At 33.3% G+C, this 18,910-nt stretch overlaps 1 protein-coding gene across 1 annotated transcript; it reads right to left on the bottom strand.

Moving 5' to 3' along the window:
• Positions 1-7,403: 7,403 nt before the first annotated feature.
• On the bottom strand, positions 7,404-12,334 carry LOC134707833 (kelch-like protein 24). Its single transcript, XM_063567909.1, has 2 exons — positions 12,268-12,334; positions 7,404-9,409 (listed from the first exon to the last, which is right to left on the bottom strand). Exon 2 carries the CDS (start codon positions 9,361-9,363, stop codon positions 7,570-7,572), a length of 1,794 nt encoding a protein of 597 aa, XP_063423979.1. The 5' UTR covers positions 9,364-9,409; positions 12,268-12,334; the 3' UTR covers positions 7,404-7,569.
• Positions 12,335-18,910: the final 6,576 nt, after the last annotated feature.

Below are 18,910 nucleotides of genomic sequence, written 5' to 3'. Positions count from 1 at the left end.
ACATTTCATGTTCTCTGCTGATTTTACTAGTATAGATGCATTGCTGCTGAGAATAGGACTACATATATGGTGCATCCTGTAACAATGCAAACGTTTAGCCTTTTGCCAAGCTTTTGTGTAGTCTGCAACTGTTTACCTCATTACAAAGTTGTTGAAATAGTGCTGATTTATGAAGCATTTCTCTAACCTTACCAGGTATGTGGTTTTTCTTTAGAGTTAAGTTTATAGCTTGTGTGGTATACTTTTGCGTTCGCCAGGTCTAACAACGTGCAAAGAAGTCAAATCGCCTTTGTTCTCTTGTTCGCTTTCTGGATAATCTTTGTTAATACGCTTGTATGTTCGAGGCACCCTGTACTCCTGGTACTCCACCTTTTTGAACTGAGTTATCAGTATAGTTGTTCTCCAGCATATGTTGAAACCTGTTTTGCCAAGATTGCCAGACAAACCTCAACGTTGAGAAGTGATATTGTTTCAGCTCTTTAGAATTTTCTTCTTATATACTCTGTATTTCATACCGTTTGTTCCTGGTGCTGATGCTGCTCTCTCCTTCTTTAAAGTTTACATCACCTCATGACATTTGTGTTCCAACATATCAAACTCTACTGTTGGCTTATCTGGACTTACCAATCTGTGTTGGTCTCTAAGATTTCTTTCTCTGTCAGGATCGCTGTGAGTGTTTCTCAGATAATGTCCAACCTCTTCTCTTGGGCAATCAAACCGGCCTGATCTTTTATATCCAAGCAGTTTCTTTACAAAGCCAAATGGAGTAGATGTAAATTGAGATTTTGTTCGTGCTCTTTCCCTTATGTTCTTTCTTGAGTTCTCTGCTCTCCTCATCGTTTGTATTCTCTCTTGTTGACATCTTTTAGTTCATCAAAGCCTCTCGTTCATGTACCTCTGTTTTCTTGTAGCACTTTGTTTAGTTGCGTTGTTCTCTTGTCAGTTAGGCAATTGCACTTACTCTTCTGTTCTCTTTCATGGTCTTAACTTTTACCTTTTTTCTGATCTTCAATTCCAAACCTGTCTTTCCCCATTGCATATATTACGTTATTCATCGCTTTTATCTTTCTGTCTATATCTCCTGTAAATGCTACTGAATGTAACACTGTTGATGCTTCTTCATCAAAATTTATCCATTCTTTCTTCAAGTACAAGCTGCTGTTGGTCACTTAATTTGCGGTGTTGGTTGGTCTTCCTCTTTTCCTTGTTTTTTCTATTCTTCCTTTTGACTATTCACATTCATTCATAACTGATCATGATCATTGTCTTCTTCCGTGACTTTCTCCTCTTGAACATAAAGGTGTTGGACACTGGTGTGTTTCATCTCATCAGGTTGTCCTTTGCATCTTTCAAGAATTGGTGCCTTTAAAAAGCCAATCTTTGTGCAATGAATCTTGAGTCCTTTCTCATGCTTGCGTATCCTTCCACAACTACAAACTATATGTGCTTGTTCTATGTTTGTACATGTAATTCTTGACTTTATTGTTAAAATTGTTTTCTGCCCAATATGTGTATGTGTCTGTGCGAGTTTTCAGACTATTAGAAATACTCTTTCTCTATCTTTTTAGCACTGATGTTGTTTTTTTTACAAATAAGTATTTATATAATTGTTCAAAATCTATAAGACCATAGTACCTCGGATTCTAATCTATAAAGGTGTTTTAGAATTGCGTGAAAACTTTTGTCCATAAGAAATTATCCATAGCCCATCCCCTCTGTTTCCCTGTGCCTATTAAGGGTCTATTTGGCCTTTTAACTTTTTTGGATTCGAGCGTCACTGATGAGTCTTTTGTAGACGAAACGCGCGACTGGCGTATATACTAAATGTAGTCCTGGTATCTATGATGAGTTTATTTCCTTACGTGTGTGTGTGTTTTTTTTTTAAATCTGTGTTTATTTTGATTCAGCAGACCTTATTGCAATGAACCTTTCCCGGCTTCATTTTAACTGCCTAGACAGAATAGTGCGTATTCATATAAATGACGCTCTGCAGAAACGCCTAAATGACGCCATTTGATATAGTGTCTAGACATAGGGAATGAGGCCCTTGGTTTGATAGATTCTTTGCAAGCAGCAAACCTCTACCAAGAGAAACATAGTAGGAAACACAAGCTCTTGTATATCGTATCGGCTGACATACAAATTAGAGGTTCAGCTAGCAATAAAACTAAGTTCAATTCACCATTTTCTACATAGCAAAATGCCTGTACCAAGTCAGGATTATGACAGTTGTCATCCATTCGTTTTATGTTTGAGCTGTTGATTTTGCCATTTGATTAGGGACTTTCCTTTTGAATTTTCCTCGCAGTTCAGTATTTTTGTAATTTTACTTTTTATGTATACTCCATATACATTGATTGATTAATTGCTGATTGCATAAAGTCCAGTGGCAAATACTTCATTTATTCAGGACGAGAATAAATTATTAACAAATACAATATATAGGTAGGTCAAGCATGTGATGATGGCCGAGACAATTTGAACTGCCACTGAAATATGAGGGTGTATTTGAAAGGGACAGACATTTTGCCTTAAAACAAGCTAACAGCAAGCCACAGTTTCATTTACAGGCACTGTAAGAAAACAGTACAACAAATAATTAACACAAAGTTTGCTAACACTATTTACAGTATATCATAATTTGCGTCCATATTTTTATTGACTTCGTTTTATTTAGTCGTACTTCGGTACAAAGAGGAATAACTTAAATTCATGTTAAAGTCTGCCGAACTCTAGGCATCTGTTAATGCAATGTATCGTTGCTTGTTTTTATTTCGTTCAGTGGTTTATTTTTAATTATTGGATTAGATTTAATTCCAGGGCCCGTATGATTAAAACATCTTCACTTAAGTTTTCATTAAACTTAGATTTTATTCGGAATTTCCTTAGTCAAAGTCATATGCATTTAAAAATCTTAAATGGAAACCGTTCTTTTACAAATGTTTTTTATGCGTGAGCTCGTGAACTGATCCGTGCAAAATTTTGTGTTTGTTTTGATTGTTTTCATGTATTGATTGAACAATGCATACTTTTATAACACCTTGGGTTTAATTACAATGTTAGTTTGAATTAAATTTAAAAAATACGTAACAAACAAAAATGTCCGTACGAAACAAATTTTGAAATACGAGAAAAGGTTTCTTTGACGGACAAGCATTGAGTAAACAAATTGTTAAAGCAAAATCCACCTATTTGGGCTATGAAAAGGGCATGGGAGGAAATAATAAATATATTACAACGGTTTACGCATTGAATGCAAGATAAAAATATCAATCAGTACAAACCCAACATCGAATGGATTGTATATAAAGACGCCAGTCGGAGAAAATAATGATATTGTGCGATGCAAAACTATATGGTTACAAGAGCGCAATTATTCGTAATGCATTTTCCATAGGATACCACTAGTGTTCCGTATTTTTTTTCTCGAGGACTACACAAACTAGGGGAAAATGGGTGGCAGTTCCTGTTACTAGAAATGCCAGTGTTGCATTACAACCAAAAAAATATATAGGGTCATGCGGCTCAAATTGACCTAAAATGCAGTTGAAAAAATTCGTCTACTTTTTTCGCTTACTGAAAAAGGCATATTTTTAATGGCTCCGACGTGCAGATATTGAAGATATTTTCTATACTTCGTAAAATGTGAATATGATTTTCGGCAATTTTTAAACCTAATTGGATAAGCTTTCGATTAAATGTAATTCCAATCCTGTATCAACCAATCAGAAGCCGTATAGGATTCTATTCTGAGTACCATCTTGGGGTAAAAACTTGCCGGTAAAATGTAAACTAATTGCGCTCTTGTAACCATATGGGTGGCCTTATTGTAGAACCGTAAATGATCCTTTAGTTGGGTTTTAGTTTAATGACAACAAAATCACTAAGTATATAGATAAAAACAAAATTGGTAACCTGTTAGAATAAGTTTATTTAAAAGATCGATAAGTTTACACGGATCTATCTTAAGTGATCTTAAGTTACTGGCTCAATATTAAAACAACATTCACCGTAAAAATTAGGATATGCTAGCCCGTTGGAAAAATGTATTCTAAGGTTACAGCCAAAGTTCCAAACCAAATATCTATGGAAGAAGTTTAGTTAAAAGTACCGTAATTTTTGGTAAAGAAATGTTTGACCTAATAATTTAGCAGTAAATGTTATACATAGATTACGTTTAATGAAATCCAAAACGTTACAACAGAGAGGGACAAATGGAAAGAGTTGTGATATATAAACACATTTAGATAAGGTATACGATAAGGAACATCACTGTTTCTATAAAAAATGAGAAAAAAACAATCAGGAACGAAAATCGTCCATTCTGTCCATTTTGTTTGTTAGTAGTTTCACGTGTAAAATTGAAATATCTTAATCTAGGAAATGACAGTAACTGCTGTTTATATTTGGTGTGGTCCATTTTTTTTTTTTAATTTTCCCGCAATAGTTCTTGGTGTGGTCATTATTTCAATTATGTTCAGACGTTCCGGTGATTATATTCTTTCCTCTGGTCTTCAACGCGTATCGAATGTTTTCCTCACCCCCTAATGGCCCTCAAAAAATCTTTTCGACCTTATTTGTTTCTAGGAACTGCTGTAGACCGGTATTACGAAACTGTTTCTAATTTTATGTTTTCTTCTGTTTAAGATCCTCTCCCCCCCCCCCCCCCCCCGAGACAAAATATCGGGGGCATGTTAATTTACCCCTGTCGTCCGTCCGTTCGTTCGTTCGTTCTTTTGTTCGTCCGTCCGGATAAGGATACATTCTTTGTTCGGCTATCTACTCCTACAGTTTAAGAAGGTGCGCATGTCCACATGATTTTGATTTTTTTCCCCAAATATCAGGGTGAAAATGACAGGTAAGTGGACTTTTGGTACTAGCTGCATATAGAGACCATGGTTTGTCCGGCTATCTCCTCCTATACAATTACAATCTCCATGTAAAAAGTGTTAAATCTATACTTTCCTATGGTCAGGCGGGGTCATCATTTGTGTCTTACAGACAGCATTACAATTTCAAGTTGTATGCCAACATCACTGTTTGGCAAATCTAAAATATGTAAAACTATACTCGTGCATATGACAGAGCAGAAAGGGGCAGCATTGTCCATATCTACATGTAGTTCTTTATTAAAATCTATGTTTTCTTTATGTTCAGTTATTTAAAGTTATATCCATGTTATGTTGTCCACTACCATTTGACATACATCACTCGGGAGTATTTCATCGAGGAGAGAGTCTCCAACGGTATTTTTTGTTTCATCAAAAGGTTGTCTATGTGTTTATAATACAATGTCTATAATAATAAGCGTGAACATGTATATATTCGAATTGTATTGCCGTTAAAAGTAATTAAAGTCTTCGCAAATTAGAGGCAGACAATGATGTTTGCGTTGATTTGCTAGGCATACAGCCTCTCGCAATCAAAGCTATTGTATCCGAAATGAGGTCACACGTTACATTTGTTTTATATCTTTAATATTCCAAAAAATGTTTGGCCTGGAGCATGATAAACAGACATTATTTAGCGAAATACGCATTTGGTGCAACAAAATTGATATGCCGTCTATGTTATTATTACCACTGGGTCGACATCTCTCCTGGTGGACAGTTAGTCCCCTAGGGTTTCTTCCAGCCTAGTAAGCCATGAGTACTTCGATATATAAACTGGCAAGAACATACGGATATTGTTTAGTAGAAATTTTTAAAGTAATATATCTTCCTCGTGCAAATTTTTGATTCCTTGTCCGATTTTGACTTCACTTTAGGTCCATATTTTGTTTTATCCGCTCTTCAATATTTTTGGATATTCCAATGTGTTTTGGCCTGAAGCGTCACTGAAGTGACAATATTTGTGGAAATACGATTATTATATACATGGTGTATCGAAATAGATACCGTTAATGTTATCATAAGCTATTCACTTAATCTGAAGTCATTCTTCTCGACAACCAAAATAAAAAACTTCAGGGGCAGTAACTCCCCAAAAAGGAGTGTGAAATTTTCAGGGCTGATGGCACTGGACAGGATTCTTTTTGTATTTTTACACTGTTTACCTATTCTATTTCCTATAACTCTCATGATACCAGTCAATAACTGTTAATAATTGAAAAACAAATTAATATCTAAGGGACATCTACTCCAAAGCAAGTTGTTAGATTTTTCTCCAGTGTTAAATTCTTTATTCCGTGGTCATAATATTTGCATTTACACTTTTATAGAGCTACCTTCGATGGAGTTTTTAACATGCACATCCAGTTATAACTCAACATTTGAGGGTCAATAACTTAAGAATAGATGGACAGTTTTTTACAAAAATGATAACAAACGTTGTTGTTGACATCCAATTAAAGACGAAGCAGGCATACTTTGGTTTCAATACTGATTGAGCAGGTTCAAGAGGAGAATATTCTTATAAGAAGAGTTAACTGACGACGAACTCCGTGAAATTCGGACAGAGACGAGATAAATATAACGTCGAAAAAAGAAAAAAAAAACATTTTTTTCAGCATTCAAAGTATCGGCCATCGATAGGCAGCTAGGTGTCTGACAAGTACTCAAATACTACAACTCACGCATGTTGAACAAAATACAAGGGATTCTGCTCAGTAGCATGCGATCACTGTGACGGAAATATGGACGAACGGACAATGCGAATGGATTGTAGCCCAAAGAACTAGATTTGGGAATCATATTCACCGAAAGTTAAAGTCTTCCTTTATTGGGTCAATATATAAAACAAACTTTTATTAATGTAACGCCCAATGGCCAACATTTTCTAATGATATTCTGGAATAGAGCAACTTATCAACAAAATTTACCACGAAAAAGGACGAAGGAAATTGAAAAAGGACAATGGAATTGAGACGTCTACTTTGAAAAAAAGGGTAGTGTATATAGAGATTGGTGAAATTCGGCTTCTCTGAGTTTTAAATAAAGTACGCAAAAAAAATGCATCGGCCGATTTTTGTCCGAAGTACTGAACGTGACTGCGTATTATACATTAAGGTGGTACCAAACATCTTGACTAAAATGAATTTGGCTCGTTTAATTTTCACTTTGACCCTATGACCAAAAAATAAAAATTTCAAGCTTGAACCAAACATTTTCTTGGAAAATTTTAATTGGATATACAGCAGTTTGACAAACACTTATTTTGATCATTGAGAACTTGAACTTGAACTTTCCATAACAATACAACCTGATTATAACATTAAGCTGATTTTACAGAGTTATCTCCCTGTGGTGTTAGACAAATGACGTCCATAACAAGGTGTTGATATTATTTCTATACCCCTGGTTATCCGTGGTGTATCAAGACATGGCATAGATATCGCATTTACTTACATGCATGTGCAGACCTTGTTAGGCGATTTTATTGATGGAACTTCATACAGCTGAAACTTAAAAATATCAAAGCTTTACTTCAAAAACACTTGTATTTACAAATTTTAATAGTTACAGTTTAACTGCTGTGAAAAACAATATATTATAAACAATCTTTTACTAAAATTAATTTTCTGTCTATACAAAAAAAATCACCGTTTCACACACAAATACACTTTCCCGCTTATTGAAAATAGGTATGGTACATGAATTGCTTGTTAACCCTTCCCCTCTGACATGAATGAATTGGCTTTGGCTTGATGCTTGATTTAGGCGTGATGATATCCATTCTAAATGGGTTTACACTAACGTCCATCCTGAACATTTTATTATAACAATTTGGGTTGTCGGGTTTCCCGGTTAGAAGTATTATGCATCCCCTATAATGTGAAACAGCTGCAATTGGCAGATACGTCGATTTAATCTGTTTCATCATTTTAAATTTCATTTCAATAGGATCAAAATCGTGCATTTCCCCTTTAGCCGTGAATATAACAACCTTTCCGTTAAAGTGGATGACTTTAAAAGGTTGAGTCATACTTTTGTCAATGTCACAAACATTTTCAGTTTCACGAAGACGGACATTGAAAACTTGCACACGATTATGGAAAGATCCGTCTTCTAGTATTCCACCAAAAACAAAAACCTTTTCACCAACAACAACTGTGCTTGCGGAATGTACGGCTGTTTTTAGTTCCCCAATTACCCGCCACCTTTTTCCATGAACTGGTAGCTCTTCAATAGTCGGAACAACTTGATATGTGCCATCCTTCCTTACCTTTTCGATTTTACCCCCCATGACAAATAAAGATTCGCGGACCGCAACCATCATATGGCTAAATCGGCCCTTTTTCAACACTGCCTCTGGAATTGGCGTAAACTCGTTCTTTTCGGAATCGTATCTGATAATGTTCTTCGAGGTTTTCGTTTCATTACCACCTGTAATGAATACATCTGTTCTATACGATACCATACCAACATTCACTCCTGGGTTTAGTGGGTGCGGAACGGGTGATAATGTGAACCATCGGCTCTGTTGTAAGCTAAAAGCCCATAAACATTTCCCATCTTGATAAAATGACCCAGAACGTTCCATGTCGAATTCTGTTAAAATCAAAATCACCTCCTCGTAATCGTCACTGTCTCGAAGGTGAAATCTTTCGGTTGTATACTCGTGCTGTCTTGCCGGAAGCAAATGAAAATCTCGAGCCTCATCCAGAAATCTTTTGCACTCGGGGTCATTCGTTAAAAGATCTTCGCTATATAACTCTTTGATTAAATACTCCGGACTTATATTGATAAAACGAACATGTCGAAATAATCGACCTATTTCTTTCTTTCTTTCCTCTGGATTCTTTTTTATCCACATAAGAATAGCTTCACAAATTTGTTCCTCATCAACTGGGACTAATTCGTCATCACGGACAATACTTTCAAGATCTTCTATGTGAAGGGTAGTAAATTCATCAGCTTTCCACAAACCATTAAAACCTTCCATAATAAAAGGTCTACACTTGTCAAATAATAACTTACAATTGTACATTCGTGACATTTTAAATAAAGGTAAACAATTATCATTGCCTATTTCTTTTCCAAGAACTTTTTCACACTCGTCTTGCATATCTTGTAATTCATAAAGCGCAGATGCTTGGAGAAGATCAACGATGTTGTCCTCTGTGATTTTATCCACTTCAACATTTCCAGTATAAATAAATGTTCGCATGATCTCAAAAACTTCCTTAGTTATGTCAGGTAACTCTAATCGACCCTTCTGAGCCTCGACCATTCCTGAATTAAACATTGCTCGAAAATGTGGAGAAACTGCTGATAGAATTAACCTATGACATGGAAAAGATTTGCCTTCCACAATCACTTCAAGATCGGCCATTTCGCCACTTAAACCCATGTCGGCCAAATTTCGAAGCGTAGACGAAAAACTGTTTTTCTTTTTGTCCGTCTTGTCATCTCCCTCAGCCATTGTGATAAATCTATTTGGATACAACTCAAACTAATCAAAATCTATTCTGTAAAATAAAAGTAGACGATTTTTTTTTAAAATAAATAAAAGAAAACGTAGCCGCAAAGGATGACCCAATAGCGAGTTATTTTGTAAATGAGTATAGGCATGCAATATACAAACTGCATAGGATTCTATTAAAACAATCTTATTTAAACCAGAGACATATATACACATATATGTATATATGTCTCTGTTTAAACAAACAACTCAAAACCAGATACAAAAACACGTTACTCGATATCACCAAAGTTGGGATAATCTGATTGGCCGTATGTCTTGACTAAATTAATGCTGCATGTATAATATAAACCATCGTATTTATTCCTTTCGGACGTGCGAAATATATAACGGGATATTTCCATTTACGGATATAAAATAAATCAAAGTTTATCGCTAAACTTTATAAATACCATACAAAATTTAACTTGACAGATATTTCAAAAATGTCAGGTGGCTTAACTTTTACCATTCTCTTCCTAGTTTACTATATTTTACTAAATTATAGCAATGAAACCATCTTTAAGAATGTATATTCGACGGTAATTGTGATCGTTGTTCGATTAGAGGAGGATAAATAAAATTCCCACGGCAGTCTGCATACTTATGTTAACTCTAACTCATGATGTAATGTTCTTCTACATAAAATCTTGTCGGAGGAACAGCTGCCGATATTTATAAGTTTTATAACGAGTCACAATTGGGTATCACTTGAAAAAAATATCATGCAAAGCTCTAATTCATGTCCAGCCTTGCCTATACAATTTGTTCTTTTAGGTTTATAAGCTCTTCCTTTGTTTTACAATTTCAAATTTTAAATATTTTGACCTTGAACACCACTTAACAAACATCCCGAGCGGATATATTGTTGCCGTTAATATTATACTACCACTGGGTCTATTGCTCTGCTGATGGACTTTAAAAAACGGTTAGTCCTAATAATCAGCACATTAGCCATGCAGTGTTTCGGTGAGGTACTTTCAAGAAAATAAAGACATTGTGTAATAAAAATTTGCTGTTATAAAAGGTTTATGACCTCATAATTTCTTTAATAAGTTTAATAATGAATACTTTACATACATTCTGTGAAGATGATTTCTGTACATTATTTCATTTCATTTCAATTTCCTATTTTTTTTAAAAATCGGAAATGTTCTTCTAAATCAATGATCCAAATTTAGCATTCAGTTTAAAACAGGAAGTTTATAAAATAACCCTGTTTATACACGTTATAGTTTTGGTCTGATCAATATCCGGATAGTACCCTTTAAACATTGTTCTAAAACCAAGAAAAACAATATAAATGTTAATCTGAAATATGGGAAATTTGTCTATGAAAAACAAAATAAACTTATCTTTCCTGCACGTATTTAACATATTGTAGATACAAAAAGGGCGTGGTTGGAATGATTGAATTCGATAAATTATTGACGACTTTCCGGCTTGATTTGCTTGTAATATCGGCAACTGGGAATTGACATCAGACAATCAATAAATTATAAAGCTTCACACTAGCATGTAATAATTTCACGTGATTTAGTCTTGGATGACATCAAGACACGATATTGAAAACTGAATGTAAAGCAGTAAAAGCAGAAACAGACAATGGAGAAGTAATAATGAGAAAAAAAGTGGAAAATAATCAACAATTTATTCAAAAGCAATACATTACATTTTATTTTAACACAAGTATAGAACCATAATGCCACAAGATCTATACTAGAGAAAATTAAAAATATATATAAATTGTGACGATTTAATTTAGATGTGTTTGTCCTGCAAATAACCATGTGAACATTGCATCAAGAGACCCCCATAAAACTTTTAAACATATTTCTATGGTCGGGTTGTTGTCTCTTTGACACATTCCCCATTTCCATTCTCAATTTTATGCACAAGTCCAAATTCATTATTAAATACTACAATGGGCGATCTTTCTATTCTAATAGGCCGTTTTGACTGTAAAAGCTTATCTTTCTTCAGCAAAACAAAATGTTTATACAGTAATGCACATATTTTTCGGGTCAAACTTTTAGAACTTGGTTTACTAGTATTGACTTATTGGCGTAAAAAAACCCCACGTGAATGCCAGTGGTCTCATGTTCGCATCGTCGTGCTTCTCCGTTTAGCGCATTGCATTTAGAAGTTAGAGCAAAGACTCGCAGTATGATCGACTACGAATCAAAATAACATGTCCGGTAGTTGACACATTTATGTGTTACCTGTAATTAGCCCGTAAAATCAATCTTAAAAGTATGTAGGTCTAGAACAAAATAGGATTTTTTCATTTTTAAGATTATGCATGAGGATGTTTTAATAATACAGCATTATCTTATTTTCTCCTTTTGTGTTATTTTTTCTGTTAAAAAAAGTTTTATTGCAAGAAAATGAACATGTTAGAAAAGGTAACACAAACTTCTAAAATTAACTGAATTTTCTCCAAGATAACCGAGTTATTTTTAATTTGTTTGAACGAGTTCTTGGAAGTGTCATGGCAGATTTATCTCCCCTGAATTTACATTTATATTTACTTACCAATTTTGTAAATTTGCGGAACAAATACAGCTCAATATAGTGTCGTCAAAAAGATTTCATGCATAATCTTAAAAATGAAAACACGATAATATCATCTTGAACATTTTATCTACGATCTTTGAGCCATGCATATTCATGTTGAAACAAAACTTACTGTTATACTTACCTGTGATTTACAAATTACACAAAACAATGAATTCTTATATAAAATAACACTCGCAGTGCAGTGACAATATGCGGATTTTAACTTCAAAAGAATTACATGCTTGTTAAGCTTGCATAACATTATTTTTCAAGTATAACATGAACAATTTATAAAATTAATATTACCATAATAATGTTGTGTACACAAGGAAGTAAGATGGATTGTGACCAAAGGTAGACAACTCAAAACAATAATTTGGAAAAAACATTTAAACCAGAGGTTCAAAGGTGTATAAAATCGATAACTAACGGTGTGATCTATTACATTCCAATCGATATTCATAAAAACATATCCTGACTAAAAAATTAGGTGTAAAACTATTATTGATTACAATGTAATTGGAAACATCATCGTGGCTCATATACAGCTGTTATATATAAAAAAAAAATAAAAAAATAAGAAAACAGTGAATAAAAAATATTTATTATTACATTTTTTTTCATTTCAAAAAGTTCGATAATAGTTCCAAAACCAAAAGAAATTATGTAACAGTCAAATTTGTCTATCCGACGGATTTTTTCCCTAGGTAATCAAGCTCATGACCAACATTTTACTTGAAAAATAAGTCCCAGGATAAATTTTCGCAGTAGTAAAATAAGTCAAATACATTTCCAGCTACTTACTTTTCTAAAAAAAATATTTGTTATGGCGTTTTTTCATGATTATTTAGTGCAATTCCTATTATTTTAAATTCGAATTCTTCTGAAAATAACTAAATTATAAAAATATGAAACATTTGAATGATGCAAAAAATCTAATGTTGTAAAAGCCCCTGTTATCAATTCATACTAGCAATATGTGTCTGCCCGGACACATGTTTACCTAGACTGATTTTTCTCTAACAATAACTTAATTATTTCTTGTTGATATATCCTCGTTTCAACAAATATTATCTAGATATTTTTGGTATATTGGACAGTTCATTGACATGTTATTACATGTGACATCCTCCATACTTGTCTGTAAATAAAGTAATTGCCAATGCGACAAATGTCCATGCACCAAAGTTTAAATGCAACAAATGGAAGTTTTTAACGACATTGACTGGCTATACTGCCCTTGCGCCTTTTTGGGCATTAAGTTTAAATGAAGTGGATGATTTAGTAATTATAGGCAATCGCACAGCCTTCCAACAATGATAAAAACTAATACCCGGTCCGTATATTCAGATTTAGAAGGCCACGACATGACTGTTTTTTTCAACATGCAATGTCAAATCGGATTAAGTAGATTCAGATTCAATATTTTATTAAAGTCTCACTACTTGCAATACATAAATATACAGTACATACAGAGTATATACACAATATAAAACAGACAATACACAAATATAAATTAAGTATTTAAAAAAAAAAAACCTATCCTTCCTGCTTTTATAGGGGAACTGAATAACTGTAAACTTTCGACCACTCTGAGGCATGATTGGTAAAACGTGAAATTGAATAGTCAGTAGAGTTCAGGTGAATCATCGATATAGATTATCTCTGATATAATTTTATTAAACTTTGCCAAATATGTAGATGTGACCATACTTTTTTCAGAAATATATAATAAAAATATTGGTCACCGTTTTATTTTTCAAGCTAGAAGTGGTGCAAAGTTGTCAAAATTTGCATAGATTGTTCATTTTTGGGAATAAAAGGAAATCTATCAGATAGAATTTTTAAATAAAATAAGGGAAGATATGTTATGATATGCTTTAATAAAATAAAAATCACATGGTGTCTTCGAACTTGTTTTCTTGCTATGTTAGAGCATGGAAGTATTATATTGTCAATATAATACTTCCATGGTTAGAGAATGAAATTTCCCTATCATTTCAGTTATTAAAAACTTATCTCCCCTAAAAAATATTTTTTTAATACACAAATATTTGGTATTTATCTTAACATTATAAATTATGCCATAAATCACTTATTTTCTTTTTTACAAATAAACATTCATAAAACATAAATTTGAACATCTCTCAAAATTTACATATTAAGTCAAAGAACTAGACCGATTGTGTACTGCTACTAAACAAAACAAGATAGCGATATACAGTGATTTTTGTAGCTTCTGACAAGTTTTTATTAGACTTCAAGGTTTAAGTAATCAAAATAAAAAAGGGAAAACGGAAAAGCCCGAATACAAGAATAAATAATTATAAACCAGGGGCCTGTTTATCGAAACTGTCCTAAGATCGGTCTTAAGAATTTCTTAGGACAGAAGTTAGGATAAAGTTAGGACCGACTTACGACACGTCTGAGCATGCACATCGAAGCTATCTTAGAAATATCTTAGCTAGGACGTCCTAACTGATGTCATAAGTATTAGCGGAAAAGAAAATACAAACCGAATATGAAAAAAAAAATTATGATATCATATTTTATCAATAATTTTATTTCAAATATGGTTAATTAGAATCTAATAACTAATATGTAGTTTTAAATAAAAGGTACTAGATCTTTTTTTGTAAAATAATTTTACATTTAAACTGTTTGACACAAACATAAAAAAAGTAACAAACTAACTGTAAACAAGATATTTTAAACGTAAAAATCATAACATGTTTTTGAGTGAGTTGAATTCGAAGTGTCACATTTTCATTCTTTAACAGGGCAAATGCAAATGTCGTGCATTATTCATATCATTACGGAGAATTCCAACTATTTTTACTACTGCTTTAAAAAATAATACGCGTGAAAATGAACAAAAGACGAAATTCTAATGTATCCTAAAGTTAGGAACATCATAATCCATCTTAAGACACCTAAATTGGTATCCTAAAGTTAGGACAATTCCTAGGATTTTCCTAAGTTGCGACATGTTTGATAAACCCATTTAGGACTAAGATGTGTCCTAAGTTGGTCTTAGGACACGTCCTAATCCTAAGAGAGCTTCGATAAACAGGCCCCAGGTCTTAATTTCATGAAAGAAAAAGACTTCACACAAGTATCTTGGTAAGAATTTTTTACAACATATACTTTTTAAGACTCATTTTCCAAAATATTAGGAATAGAACTAGCTTTATTCGACACAAAGTGACACAGCTACATTAGGTGTGACAGGACAAAACTCATGAGAACTGTGCAGTAATAAAAGCATGTCTTACATTAAAAATTAAAAATTCTTATATAATTATAAAACAAGATTATTGGGCTAATTTTACAAATAGTTGTATAACATCGATGGTATGCTTAAAAATAAATCTAACAGGTGTATTGTTTGTGGTCACTATAATTCAAATGATAAATGGGACATGCTCTTTATCGCACTATCATGGTGATCAAATGCTATTGATTTATTCAATCAGGTGACTGTTTGAACACTTAACCCTATATTTGCCACCTTTTGTATTGCGCAATTATATCCCTGTAACAGTTATATGATGTCCTTACGGTGTATACTATCTCATTTCTTTGAAAGCTTTTTGAATCTTTGCGCTGATAAACTTCCTACTATAATAAGAGGTGTTCCCCTTTGTAATGCTTGTATTGCCATTGAAAATGTCATTTGGTGCTTCTGGTAGTGATATTTTACGTGTAGAGGGTCAAGAAACTTACGTTCTAGATGTATATATCTAGTTTTAATTATAATTATCGCAGAATACTTATATAAACCAATCGAATAAGCGTATTAGCAACAACCCAATGATGAGATATTTTTTCATAGGATGCACTTTGAGCGGCAGCTAAACATTTGATCAATGTAGACGATTCAAGTCATTAATAATAACTTAGGACTTATGAGTGGATTTTAAATGAAGGGGATACAACGAAGACAACAGCTACTAACAGGGTTAGGAAAAAAGGGTGCATAATTCGAAGTAAATTAAACCGTGAACTCGACCCAAAAATCGACGAAAAGTCGATAGAAAATACCACAACATATATACTATAAAGAAACCTTAAGAATGTGCAGAATAAAACCTGCATACGAATGCACGCTAGCGTTCCGAAAGTTTCGGCCAGTCCAGTTTCTCCAGGTTGTGCTGTTATAACTTTTAAAATGCATTTATAAGAGTCATTAATGCGTGGTGATTAGAAATATCATACGTTGAAAAACAAGAGTGCACACACTGGATTGTCTCGTCTTCTTTACTAATCATTGATATTATGTTGATAGGCCTAAATATAAAACTGTCACATAAACTAAACATTGACCAATGAACCATGAAAATGAGGTCAAGGTAAGATTAAACCATGCCATACAGACATGTACAGCTAGCAATTCTTCCATACAACAAATATAGTTGACCTATTGCTTATAGTTTAAGAAAAACAGACCAAAACACAAAAACTTAACACTGAGCAATGAACCGTGAAAATGAGTTCAAGAACTTGCACGACCGACATACAGATCATAAAATATTTCCATACACCAAATATAGTTGACCTATTGCATTAAGTAAAAGAAAATAAGACCAAAACTGAAAAACTTAACATTGACCATTAAACCATGTAAATGAGGCCAAGGTCAGATGACACCTGCCAGCTAAACATGTACACCTTACAATCATTCCATACACCAAATATAGTGGACATATAGCATACAGTATAAGATAAACAGACCAAAACACAAAAAATTAACTATAACCACTGAACCATGAAAATGAGGTCAAGGACAGAGGACACCTGTCAGTTGGACATGTACACCTTACATTCCTTCCATTAAATCAAAACAAACTGATATATAGGTGAAATCAAGGAGGTTACATGAGAAGGTCTCATATAACCTCCTTGGTGAAACCAAGAGCTTCGGAAAGATTAACAGCTCATATAGTGGCCTCTATTGTGTGACTCGCATTCGGTGATACTTTTTTTTATGGCTTTGAAGAAACACAAAAATTACGGCTTTCTTTTACCTACAACTGTGGATTTAATGAATTGAATACAATTTGAAAAAATAATAAAAAAATCATTGTACGTCTCCCACAAACTGATATACAATGTAGTCAGCTGCAAAAATATGTTCAACTGACCGAGACTCGACAAACCGTATAACAAATGTTTACACTAAAGAAAAATAGTATTGTGAGATGAAAAATTGAATAGCAAGCTAGTGAAACAGTCAAATAAACGAAAACAGTTGGATAACGCACAAAAAAAAATGCAACTTACGATATTCGAACAATTGAGAAAAAAATAAATAATTACCATAAAACTGAATTCCAATATTATCATGAGGAAATGAAATTAAAATGAACACTTCAAAATATATATATTATTATAAATTTTAAAACTGGTTTCGTTCAGTGTACGGAGGAAATGAATTTAAGTAAAAGGAAAATATAGACGATTGTTAATCGTGATAACACTCGAATAAAATATCCTTTAGGTGACTAATTTATCTTTTCTTCCTCATGTTCTAGGTCGACGTACATTTAAAAAAAAGGGGTTGCTATTTTTCTATTTGAATTTATTTTTAGATTGTCTTGATTATAACATATTCTGAAGTACCGACATTATTATAATCTCGCATACTTCCCGCGGAACAACGTGACTAAAGAAAAGAAGTAAAACACTCATATCCATGACCAAGTGATAGTTTGAGGCATTTTATTAACAGTCAAAAAATCATTTATGGCTAATTGGTTATTCTTTCATAGTTTAAATAATAGGCAGTAAACGAAAAATACGGAATTATCCGTTTCTGCACGTAAAAGAGGACAGCTTTATGTATCCGTAGGTCTTGGTAATCAAAACAAGGGCTTCTTCTTTACTGCAGACCATTTGTAAATCAAATACAGTACAACCAATACAATATCTATAACAATAAGAAAACTGAGGCAAAAAAATATCTGCCGTGTTAAAGTATAATCGAAATTTCCGCTAAAGGGTATACTTGCTTGTGTACGGAGGCGTTATTCAATAAAACGAATTACATATAAAGTTTTGGACGATTTAATGAGAAAAATTTGTATAAATTGTTAAATCATGAAAATATAAAAAAAAAAAAAAATGGCGAACAATAGGGGGCGAACTACACCCCTACCCTCTGGATCCGCCACTGGTTTACTCTTTGTGAATATACAATCAGAAGATGTAGTATGATTCCCAATTCGATAAATTTCCATTAAAACCAAAGGTAAGAAATGTAAATCAAGTTTGAAAAAAGACTTTATATGCAATGTCCAAACGACTGAAAAACGTATTTGTAAAGGATAAAGTTGGAAAAACAAATCCTACATTTTTTTTCATCTCAAAGAAACCACTATTTTCGTAACTCATCTAAATTGTCGACTTTCAATCGACCAAGTTATACAAACTTTGGAACCTTTGATTTGGGAGTGCATTTCTTTATTGTGAATTAACGAAGCTAATTTTGACAAACATACTTTGATCCAGACACATATCTGATGATTCGAGTGGGACTTGTCATGTTACAATTTTTATGAAAAGTGTGACCATAATCTTTTAACAAGCCGGCAACAACAAACGAATCAATTAGAATTTGTGTGACCAAAGCTTGTCTGAAAAGTTTTGATTATAAGCTTTCCAGACTAGTGTTAGGAATTAAGTGGTCAGCTATCGATTTTTGACAATAATATTTGTTCAGGAAAAACAGAACATAAAAATTTGGAATCCAAAAGAAGAATTCCATTTCTAGGTACAGAAACATAATTCAAGACTGGCAAAAATACGAAAAAATATCCACTCGACAAGTCGGGCTCTTCGGCAGTAACCATTTGATTTTTTTTGGGGGGGGGGGGTGGGGGCTATGGATTTTTTGGAAAAAAATAATTTGTTCTTGACCCTGAGAATTTTTTTTTTATTTGTTTCACTC

Source organism: Mytilus trossulus, chromosome 2, assembly GCF_036588685.1.
Source record: "Mytilus trossulus isolate FHL-02 chromosome 2, PNRI_Mtr1.1.1.hap1, whole genome shotgun sequence".
Lineage (NCBI taxonomy): Eukaryota > Metazoa > Mollusca > Bivalvia > Mytilida > Mytilidae > Mytilus > Mytilus trossulus.
This window is presented reverse-complemented; position numbering and strand designations above follow the sequence as displayed.

What these genes read in the sequence shown, in the direction of transcription:
- LOC134707833 (XM_063567909.1), bottom strand. Translation starts at nt 9,363, where the DNA reads ATGGCTGAGGGAGATGACAAGACGGACAAAAAGAAAAACAGTTTTTCG.